At 40.8% G+C, this 12,390-nt stretch overlaps 1 protein-coding gene across 1 annotated transcript in view; it reads left to right on the forward strand.

The window, feature by feature from the left end:
• The window catches only part of LOC126095595 (para-nitrobenzyl esterase-like), a 111,062-nt gene that overhangs the window by 26,646 nt on the left and 72,026 nt on the right, over positions 1-12,390 (forward strand). Inside the window, exon 4 of the mRNA XM_049910368.1 lies at positions 5,380-5,565. Within this exon, the coding sequence (XP_049766325.1) occupies positions 5,380-5,565 (186 nt within the window). The remainder of the gene's footprint in view (positions 1-5,379; positions 5,566-12,390) is intronic.

Below are 12,390 nucleotides of genomic sequence, written 5' to 3' on the forward strand. Positions count from 1 at the left end.
TTTGGTACACGGATATAGGTTTCGACACCTGATATGGATGTCTTCATCAGAATGAAATATTGAGAAACCGTAAAATTACATTGCGAGAAAGCAGTGGTCACAATTTAGAGCAGCTGTGCTCAAGTCAAAAATAAAGTAAACCATGTTATTTTTGACTTGAGTATAGCTGCTCTAAATTGTGACCATTGTTTCCTCGCAAAGTAATTTTACGGTTTCCCAAAATTTCACTCTGATGAAGGCACCCTTAAATAGTTGTCGAAACCTAGGTCCATGTAACAAACAGTTAGTTACAACCGGCTGCCTGTGTTATCCTATGTTGAAACATTCGTACTAAGTAGGACAATGTTTCATACGGGCGTGACTGGCGGCTCGTAACAATTCATTTGCAAATATCTTGCAAACGATTGGTTAGGTTGGTTGGTTCGTTGATTTGGAAAAGGGCACCAAACAGCGACGTCAACAGTCCGATCGGATTAGGGAAGGTTGGGGAAGGAAGTCAGCCGTGTCCTTTCAAAGGAACCATCTCGCTATTTGCCTGAAGTGATCTAAAGAAATCACGGGGGACCTAAATCATGATAGCCGGACGGTTGATCTGCGGACCCAAGTGTACTGAAACGTATTTGATTCTAATACCATATATTTTCACCCTTGCGAGTTTTCGCGAAGGTGACTTGTTCATCCAACATGGATCTCAATATTTGAATCAATTATACGAAGCGAGTGCAGAAATGGCGAGTTTTTGAATTTACATATACAATATTTCTCATTCACAACAAAAGCAAACTGCATTTTGTGTTTCTAATTTTTCCCGATCGAAATTAAATTTTGATTTGATTCAGATACACAAATGAAACTCAGTAGCACTGCCGAAACAGCAAGAAACTGTAGAAAAATACAGATATGTTACGTGAATTTAAATGGACTGCCTTTCATCCCTCTCCCCTACCTCTAGGTGTTTCTATCCCAAAGTCTCTAATGACCTCGACACTTACATGATGTTGCACCCAAATGTTGTAACCAAGGAGTTTGTTACTTAGTGTAGTGATCAACCACTATGTATCTTCCCAATACCGGCCAAATACAGCTGATTCTTCTGGCATTAGGAGTAGGCAACACGGTTATCTCCCTAAGGCTCGTCACCATACAGATGTTTTCTAGCGACAGGCTATGGAAGAAAACCTTTCTTCGTTCCACTGGAATGATGTGCAGGTATAAAGGTCTGTGCATGAGGCGTTCTACGCAGAGAGAGAAAAAGAATACTTCGCAACGTAGCCAGTGTGCAGTCCGTCTGTTCCTCCACGCTACACACCACAACCGTAGCCTACGTTAGCAACTTGAAAAACAGTGGTAATTGTCACATTAGGCCCCACTTTTTGCTCCTAACGTTCTCTCGAACAATTTATATTCTCGAAGAATTATTGCTGTAGCATTTAACATTCGTCGTGTTTCCTTTATGTCATCCACATTGAATACTACAATGACTAAATATCCTCATACCTAAGCGAAAATGAATATCAAAGGAAAATGTTCAGCGCGCTCCGGAAGCTCCCGCTACAGTCAGATGCAGGAGAGTAGCGCTACTGTCAAGAATAATTACTCGTTTCTCGCGTATTGAAATTGCTTGCAGTTCTCATACATGGAGTATATATGCTGAAAGTTGTTCATTAAAATGTTAGCTTTCAAATTATTCAGTCCTCCGGGAATTCTAATCGCAAGTACGAAGGGAAGATGTTCTGCAACAGGTGATCGATTGTTTAAGATATCGCAGCCTTTGACTAGTCGAGTAAAGGCTACCACACCGATGCAGAGAAGTGAGGAAACTCTTCGTGCATTCAAGTCCGCCATTTCCAGGAACGAATATGAATAGTGGCTTATGGTTTATATGATATGAGAGACACTGAAAGGAAATCAAAGAACAAAATGAAAGGATGTTCACTACACTTTCTAGTGAGTAATCAAGTCTGTCTTAAATGATTCTCGTTCCCTAGTTTTCTGTATCAGGTCTCCATCAAAAGACAGAAAGTTGTAAATATCTATTCAGGAACGTAAGATTCGTTTCTTACATGTACGAGCGAGACGTTTTCGTTTGAAGATAGTTACATGAAACTTATGAAGTAGAAGATAATTACATTATCATTCATTTTTTCACTCTCGGTTGTTATTTAATATTTCCTGGCACATAATCTCCGCCTGTCTTTCGCGATTATTATCCAGTTTTTCATTTATTTTTGTATGGCATAATTTTATTCGTCTTACCTTTCACAGTTCTATCGTATATTTCATTCAACTAACTTGGAACTGAATAATTGAAATCTCCAATATCACTTGAAATAGCCACACCATTTTACACATTTTTCTAACAATACTGATACAAACTCCTTATGAATGTTATTTTCATCTGTTAAGTCATCGTGTGTGCAACGTTTTATCACATATTTGGCATCATTTACTAAACTCAAATACAGCGCTGTCCTGCAAATGCCAGCTTCAATACGGTAGCGTACACTAACGCCAGTGAGCAGTCTCATTATTCTTAGTACTTCTATGGTAAAGGCATGTCTGCCAGTAAGTATTTCCTGGCAGTAAGTAAGAGACAATCACACACCTGTCCGAACCCCATCGTACGTTTGTGCGCCTCGTTGAATGAGGAAAAAATCATCGTGTTCCTGACTCTGTTTCCGGGCGACTTTCCATAGGCTACCCTCATTCTGATGGGGTTCTTGGTTGTTGCTTCCACGTCTCTTACTAAGAACTGATACGGTATCTCGATGATTTACTTATTGATGGCTATTCTCACGCAACGAGCTGAAAGAATTATAGTGAAAGGGCGACATGCATTTTGCACATTGGCGTAAGATTAGCCTGCAGTACTCTGAGGTGACAAAGGTCATGGGGAATCGACTGTACACATATACATGGCGATAGTACCGCGTACACAAGGTGTAAAAGGGCAGTTAATTGACGGAGCTGTCATTTGTACTCAGGTGATTCGTGTGGAAAGGTTTTCGACGTGATGATCATCCCACGACGCAAATTAACGGACTTTGAACGCGGAGTGGTAGTTGGGGTTAGACACATGCGACACTCCATTTCGAAATTCAATATTCCGAGATCCACAGCTCAAGACTGTGCCGACAGTACCAAATTTCGGGCATTCCCTCTCGCCACGGACAACGCAGTGGCCGACAGCCTTAGAGCAGCGGCGTTTCCATAGAGTTGCCAGTGCTAATGCCACTGCTAACAGACAAGCAACAATGCGTGAAATAACCGCAGATATGAATGTCGGACGTATGATGAACGTATTCGTTAGGTTAGTGAGACGAAATCTGGTTTTAGTTGGGTACGACAGCAGACAATCAACCCGAGTGCCTCTGCTGACAGCACTACATCGCCTGGAGCGCATCTCCTCGGCTCGTGACCAGACGACTGGAAAACCGTGGCCTGGTCAGATGAGTCCCGGTTCCAGTTCGTTAGAGCTGATGGTAGGGCTCTATTGCGGCACAGACCACACGAAGCCATGGATCTAATTTGTCAATAGAAGCCGGTGGTGGCTCCATAATGGTGTGAACGGTATCCTCTGATCCCACTGAACCGATCATTGACTGGAAATGGTCATATTAGGCTACTTGGAGGCCGTTTGCAGCCATTCGTGGACTTTATGTTATGGGTCACAATGCTCTCTGTCATTGGGCCACAATTGTTCGCGATTGGTTTGAAGAACATTCCGGACAATTCGAGCGAATGAATTGGCCACCTACATCGCCCGACACGAATCCCATCGAACATTTATGGTACATGATAGGGAGGTCAGTTCGGGCACAAAATCATGCAGCGGCAACACTTCCGAAACTGTAAACTGCTATAGATCCAACATGGCTCAATATTTCTGCAGAGGACTTCAACGACATGTTGAGTTCATGACATTTCGAGTTGTTCGAGTTGCTACAGTACGCCAGGCTAAAAGGGGTTCAACACGATGTTAGGAGGTATCCCACGATTTCTGTCAGCTCACTGTCTTTACATGTGTTTAAAGGTTCTTTTGCTTCTATTCAGACGTGACTTCCATTGTTCAGTGAGTAAGTTAGCTTTACATGTATGTGGTACAAAAACAATTTTTCATTAGTTCATCTTTACGGTAGGCTTATTGACTGTATCACATTATCGTTTATTTAAATGTGCTCAGGATTTCCTGATGCATCTGGAATTGTTCTTAAATGATTCAAATGGCTCTGAGCACTATGGGACTTAACATATATGGCCATCAGTCCCCTAGAACTTAGAACTACGTAAACCTAACTAACCTAAGGACATCACACAACACCCAGTCATGGAATTATTCTTAGTTCTTTTCTTGTTTATATGGCGGTTCAAAAATGGTTCAAATGGCTCTGAGCACTATGGGACTTAACTGCTGTGCTCATCAGTCCCCTAGAACTTAGAACTACTTAAACCTAACTAACCTAAGGACATCACAAACACCCATGCCCGAGGCAGGATTCGAACCTGCGATCGCAGCGGTCGCGCGGTTCCAGACTGTAGCGCCTAGAACCGCTCGGCCACTCTGGCCGGCTTATATGGCGGTCTTGCATGTCGCGTGATCGTGTTCAGACAGTTATGATCTTTCCTGTGTTGCTGGGTGTAGACTGACTCTCAGTACCCGTAAGGTTGCCTTAAGAGTCCATGAGTTATATTCATACTCATATGAAATTCATGTCCAAATATGTGAGTACCTACGTGTCTTCCTATTCATTTCTCTATCTGCACTTACTTGAAAGCCTCATCTTCAATAAGAATTCTGCCTTCAGCAGTAACGTTGTTCATTGTGAAGCTAAACTGCAGTCAGCATAAACTTTTTCAAAACTTCAGTGAGCAGAAACTTTTCTTCCATTGACTGCATGCTTTACAGCTTGGAAGATAAATGGTGGTGCGCAGATTCGGAGACCGTTTGCTGCTTATCAGATTGTGTTTCGATGTGGTTGTTATACATTTTTATATTTCAGGTCTTGTGTGGAAAGGTGTTAGGCTATCAGATGGAACCACGCACGCTCATTAAACATGATCTACGTATACGATAAATCAATTACACGTTCTCTGGATCAGATTATGAAATTACTAGACGTGACTGTGGGCTTAAATTTCACTCAAGTATTCATTTGTGCCCCGCATTTGTTTATTTTACTGAAAGAAAACACTCGACACTCTTGAATATGTTTATGAAATTTGGTCAGATTGTGTTATAAATTATTTGTTTGGTTAAAGTTTTATGTAAAGAGGGGAACATATTCAGGACATTTTTCGGATGACAGACTTTCTTCGGGTGATTACAAAAAAGAGTAGGTGACTTACAATGATAATAGCACGTTTGCTTATGACCTCTAGGATTCCTGAGCCTGCAGAACGACGACATCCCTGGTAATGCGGGCCTCAAGGACCAAGTCATGGCCCTGCAATGGGTGCAGCGCAACATTGCCGCCTTCGGCGGCGACCCGGACAAGGTCACTGTTTTTGGGGAGAGCGCAGGTGGAGCCTCCACGTCACACATGCTCCTCTCGCCGGCTGCCAAGGGTAAGTGCATCTCCTCATCCGCAGATACGTTCAAGACAGTTGTTGGAGTTCTGTTGTATGTGGCTAATTGACTGCTACAAAACTCAGTTCCTACCTGTGTTCTCTATGTAAGCGTCACCCCTTGACAACATACCAATTTTGCTTGTAGTGCTTCAGCTCATTTTAACCATACCGCCCGAAACGATATATAGAAAGTTGCAAGAATCGCTATAACATGTCTGGCTTGCAATCCTATTACCATTCTGAACTGAATATTTAAAATGCGAATCTAATTGCAAATTACTCCAAATAATGGGTATGTTACAACGTTTAAGAAATATTTGAGAACAAGAAGTACTACATATTTTTATTTACCGTAGCTTTTGTATCGCTGGCCCTTACAGAAGTTCATTGTATGCAGATGATTTGGAGTTTCTATTATTGTCCCAATCTGATCTCGATTTTAGGATGTTGCAAGTGTATCTGATGATTTTTCTCCTTATAAATTATTTCCTTCAGTTTCCCCAAATACATTGTTTATTTGTTTTCAATTAAAACTGTGTGCCCGACCGAGACTCGAACTCGGGACCTTTGCCCTTCGCGGGTAAGCGCTCTACCATCTTTTTTTTTAAATCTCATTTTGTTCTTTATTGTTCGTTCCATTTGTTCGGGGCAGACGTCCCACGACACCCTTTCAAGTTCGTCGTTGATCTATTTATTCAGTTTTGTTATTACAGAGGGCTTCTAACCCTCTGACCGAACACGCTGAGATACCATGCCGGCAACCATCTGAGCTGCCGAAGCACGACTCACGCCCGCTCCTCACAGCTTTACTTCTGCCAGTATCTCGTCTCCTACCTTCCAAACTTTACAGAAGCACTCCTGCGAACCTTGCAGAACTAGCACTCCTGAAAGAAAGGATACTGCGGAGACATGGCTTAGCCACAACCTGGGGGATGTTTCCAGAATGAAATCTCTCTACAGCGGAGTGTGCGCTGATATGAAACTTCATTCATTCTGGAAACATCCCCCAGGCTGTGGCTAAGCCATGTCTCCGCAGTATCCTTTCTTTCAGGACTGCTAGTTCTTCAATGTTCGCAGGAGAGCTTCTGTAAAGTTTGGAAGGTAGGAGACGAGATACTGGCAGAAGTAAAGCTGTGAGGACCCGGCGTGAGTCGTCCTTCGGTAGCTCAGATGGTAGAGCACTTTCCCGCGAAAGGCAAAGGTCCCGAGTTCGAGTCTCGGTCGGGCACACAGTTTTAATCTGCCAGGAAGTTTCATATCTATATATGATTATACGATTCAAAGATCCACATCGATGGTTTAGAAAAAAATTCGTTTTAAACAATTGAGCTATAATTCAAATTTTAGTATGTTGATAACATGTTTTCAGATGTGCAAGCATTAATTTTGTTGAAACGAAGTAACCTTTTCAGAATTTCAAAAATGGCAAATGGATCTGAGCACTATGGGACTCAACATCTGAGGTCATTAGTCCCCTAGAACTTAGAACTAGTTAAACCTAACTAACCTAAGGACATCACACACATCCATACCCGAGGCAGGACTCGAACCTGCGACCGTGGCGGTCTCGCGGTTCCAGACTGCAGCGCCTAGAACCGCACGGCCACTTCGGCCGGCAGAATTTCATAATTTCTATAAACTGATGATTATATCCAGAAATTATTATAGAGCTTATTTGAATGTGGCAGAAACACATTCACAAGCGTTATTTTGTAAAAAAACAATAATAAAATGCCTTCCAGAAGGAAGATAAAATAATCTGACTGAATCCCATGTCGCATATAAAGGTCAATGGAAGTGACTACCGCCACCTCACGACAGCAAATGAAAACCCAAACCCCACGGAACGAAATTCCATTGCGCAGAAACATTATAGTCCTCATAAAATTTGTCCGAATGTGCTGATCGGACAGCTGTGAGTCTAACCGCTCCTAGAATAGCTTAATGTGCAGTGGAATGCATTTAAATTTTTGTATACACCACAAAACTCTGCTAAAATCTTTATGCTATATCCATATAAATAATATAGATTTCAGCATGCACGAAACTACTTTTTTTTTTATCAAAGCTATAGAACACAACCTAAACAAATAGGCATTTTATTAGCTGCGATTTAATGTAAGCTTAATGCAATCGTCAAGGGTTTCAGATTATATAGAGGAACAAGATGAATTAACTTATCAAATTGCAGGGGAAGCAATCAATTTAGTTTCCCGCGACAAATTCGAAACAGCTTTTCCTAACCTACGGGAAGTTTTATATGTAGAACCGCAATGCTGAAAATAATAAAACAGGTTCCTGGGAAACGGTGGTCAACAAAGTTATCCACAGGAATCTAACACATTGCGTAGTATAAAACAAATCCCACAGATTCGCGTTCGTGTCAGCAGCTTCACACATCATATATGGCTCTGAGCACTATGGGACTCAACTTCTGAGGTCATTAGTCCCCTAGAACTTAGAACTAGTTAAACCTAACGACATCACAAACATCCATGCCCGAGGCAGGATTCGAACCTGCGACCGTAGCGGTCTTGCGGTTCCAGACTGCAGCGCCTTTAACCGCACGGCCACTTCGGCCGGCACACATCATATATACATGCATTCCTTTATAAACATTATGATATTGAAATAATACCTCTTTGTCCTTTGTCAAATATCTGTTTCGCTATACAGTACCGTCCTCTGTTCATATCAAAGCACGTGACCCTAACTTCCCAAGTTCATGTGTCAAATACCCATGAGGAGCGTTCCTTCAAAATTCGATAAATGCAAGACATACAGTTTTTCATAAAATGAGTTTTCTATTTTCACAAAGCTACGGAAGTTCGAGTATTTGAATTTTTACCTAGATCTTACTGACATTAATAAAGTGCTGTAATGAAATATACTAGAATTTAATTTTATAGGAGTGTATTAAGAAGCAATTTTTTTTTCAAAGTGCTTTTAATTGTTGCTGGCATCACTTATGTTGCCTTCTTTAATTCTGTGTATTTTTTTTCCACAGCTAATCTTTTTATGCACTGTGGTGTTATTATGCAGCTGCATTCATATTTTTGCATATATTAACATACATAACATGTTCTTAAAATTTAGAGTTTTTGCTTTTAGAATAACAGAAACAGTAGCATAATATTATAATAGAAATGATATCTATGTTGTCTCCAACGAGGTGTAAAACACGATGCTTTCCTTTTTTTGCTCCTTAGTGTAGATCATGATGCACAAATTGTATAACCATACTTGTCTACCACAGAAATCGTCACTGGCTGATAGTTTTGGGATGGCGTGGTTTCGCTGTATGTCAAAAAAATCTTAATGACAGTTGGGTTATCTTCCTTCATTATATCATAAAACCACTTTACACGACTTGTATATAACCTGTGTCCAGTTAGTGGTCCAGTCTTCTTCTCCAGACTTGTTTCTGCTGTTATTCCCATTAAACCAATCTTAAAAGTGGAGGAGGTATCAGTACGAGGTGTCCCGAATGATATATTGAAATGTTTGTAAAATATGTGTATATATTTTGGTAAGGAGCATTGTTTCAGTCTTGAAAGTCTCCTCTCTTCACAGAATCTTTTGAACATTGTATTGAATATGAGATCTGCAGTTAAATAACTTCTCGTAGACTTCAATTCCATGACGGCTCTCTCTGCATTTATATATTTTTTATATCATTCTTAATGGGAAAGTTGTGAAACTTCTTATGATCCTTTTATGTTGTGTTGCCTCCTATCCTTTCAAAAAAGTGTTCAAATGTGTGTGAATTCCTAAGGGAACAAACTGCTGAGGTCATCGGTCCCTAGACTTAGACACAAACTAACTTATGCTAAGAACAACATGCACACCCATGCCCGAAGGAGGACTCGAACCTCCGGTTGGAGGGGTTGCGCAGTCCGTGACACGGCGCCTCAAACCGCGCGGCGACTTCGTGCAGCCCTCTCCTTTCCTTTGAAAATCTTCCTCCTTCATGAAACCTGCTTACTAGACAGGATAAACTGTTCTTTGACATGTCAGACACTAGTTGGAAAGCGGCAGCACAAACAGGCATTTCTTCACCACACTTCTTTTTTAATGGTATACTTCGCTCTCACTGTTTTCTTCCTTTTTGCATTCTATGTGTCCACTACTCTGCGCTGAGGCGAAGAAATAATAAGAAATTTTAACACAAACTTATCTTGATCCATTTTAGTTAATGATTTCCAGTGATGATGAAAGTTGGAACTATCTTCATAGCAGAGTTCAGTTCCTTTACATTCTTTCATTCCCTCAGCTTTTGGAGCCGAAATCTCAAACACATGATTCAATTTAATGATTGGTTACTTTTTACACTTTTTGTGTTTTGTTTCAGGTCGATGTAAGCTCTTTTTGAAGCGGGATTTTCTCCCAGCATAGCGTACTTTGACCTGTACTCTGTTTGCAGAATCACAAAAAACATCCACCATTTTGGTTTCGCTTGCAATACTTCTTTGTAGACGCACACTTGAGCGTCCAGTGAATACTTGTCTAAAATTAAGCTGTAGGTGATCCGATGACAATAAAGTCTGGTTGCCGGTAAGTCCGCCGGTAAATATTGTTACATAAATGAGTAACATCGCTTAAAAATATATAAATGCAGAGAGTAGCCAGCATACTGCCTTATTGTTAACTGATTGCTGCGGAAAGACAGCCGATACACTAGAGAGTAATTATACTGCATGTATCTACTTTAGCTATAAATGTAAGAGTGCATACATGGTGTTTTGCTTAAACCTTATGAATTGGAGGGTTCACACACACAGCAGTTTTTGATTTTTGCTGAAACTTGGTTCGGAGGTTGATTATATCACAAAAACGCTTCTGAATTATGACACAGTTTATCGCAAGGATATATGTAGATAATATATTCACTATGTAGTTGAAAAGTACAGGCCATGTGAGCTGTTACGTTCCATTTTAACATTCAAATACGTTAATACTTTAAACTACGCTTATTTCACCACTGATTTCACATTAATGTTCATAACAATAACAAGTAAGCACGATAAAAAATTATCTTTAAGCTGAGTTGCTCTGCTCGGTACTTCAATTAGCAAAGGAACAGCAATATGAATCGTGGACGGAATAAAAAAAAACTGAATATTTAACTAATTTTTATTGATCGTATTTGTGACTTGGTTGAAGTTGCACAGGTCTATCGAAGGCTACATTGGCTTGCAGAGCATGGTCACAACGTCACCAGACGCGTAGTGTTGATGCAGCAGCGATTGCCATCTTAGCTCTGTAATTACAATTTAATTGTTATCATACTAGTAATAACGGCTCCTACCATTGTACTGGATCCAGTGATAAGATACACCTAGAAATTGATCCATCTCAACGTTTGGTAGCCACCATTGCATCCCAGCACAAGAATTCCCTCGCATGTCCGTACCGCAAATGAGCAGCGACAAGCATGCCACACAACCCGAGCACAAGGACAGTCATCATTTAATCTTGTTATTATTTGGGGTATGGGTTTCAAAGCATGAATCTCATACCGGTAGGAGAATGATTGTTACCACTACAATATGCAACTTTTGTATCTATGTGAAACATGATGTTGCAGGATATCTGATGATGGCAATGTCCGAAACGCGTAAGATTGGAATGATAAGGTCATCTTGCATCTAGTCCTTTACTAATGACTTTTTAATCAGTGACCTATTCATCATACTATCGGTCTGCACATACTACTGTCATTGCCCATTGACCCGGTGAGGCAAATGAAATAACTACGTGTCTTGTGTTGTTGTTGTTGTTGTTGTTGTTGTGGTGGTGTGGCCTTCAGTCAGAAGAAAGCTTTGATGCATCTCTTCACGCGACTCTATTTTGTTCAAACCTCTTTTTCTCTGAATGACTGCTGCAATCTACATCTTTCTCAGTCTGCTTACTGCATTCATTTATTCGTCTCTCTCTACAATTTTTACGCCTCACACTTCCTTCCTGTACTAAATTGGTGATCCCTTGATGTCTCAAAATGTGTCTTATCAGCCGATCCCTTCTTCTATTTAGGTTGAGCCACAAAATTCTTTTGTCTCCAGTTGTATCAAGTACCTCTTGATTAGCTATGCGATGTACCGACTTTGTCTTCAGCATTCTTCTGTAGCACACCATTTAAAAGTTTCTATTCTCGTCGTGTCTAAAGTGTTAATTACGCACGTTTCATTTCCACACACGGCTATACTCCAAATGCTTTCAGAAATTGAGTTAAAACTGTACTCGATGTTAACATATTTCTTTTCTTCAGAAAATCTTTCCTTGCCATTGAAAGTCTACATTTTACATCCTCTCTACTTCGGGTATCATCAGTTATGCTGCTGCCCAAATAACATAACTCTTCTACTTCTTTAAGTGCCTCGTTTCCTACTCTAATTCCCTCAGCATCATCTGATTTAACTCTCCTCCTTTGAAGACACTGTCCATTCCAGTCAGCTACTCTTCCGAGTCCTTTGCTGTCTGTGACAGATTAAAATATCGTCGACAAACCTCAGAATTTGTATTTCTTCCCCCTATTCTTTAATTCCGACTCCAAATTTTTCTTTTGTTTCCTTTCTGCTTGCCTCGTGTACGAACTGAATAATATTAACGATAGGCTACAACCCTGTCTCACACTCTCCTCAACCACTACTTGCCTTTCGTGGCTCTTGCCGCTTATAACAGCCGTGTGGTTACTGTGCGAGCTGTACACAGCCATTCGCTCTCTGCTGATCACTCACAACAAATGGCACACAGCGAGCACGGCGAGGCATAGGAGTCGCAGTCGGCTTAAGCAGCATGTGGGCCAGGAATTCCCTATCTTTA

Source organism: Schistocerca cancellata, chromosome 8 (assembly GCF_023864275.1).
Source record: "Schistocerca cancellata isolate TAMUIC-IGC-003103 chromosome 8, iqSchCanc2.1, whole genome shotgun sequence".
In the NCBI taxonomy this organism is placed as follows: domain Eukaryota; kingdom Metazoa; phylum Arthropoda; class Insecta; order Orthoptera; family Acrididae; genus Schistocerca; species Schistocerca cancellata.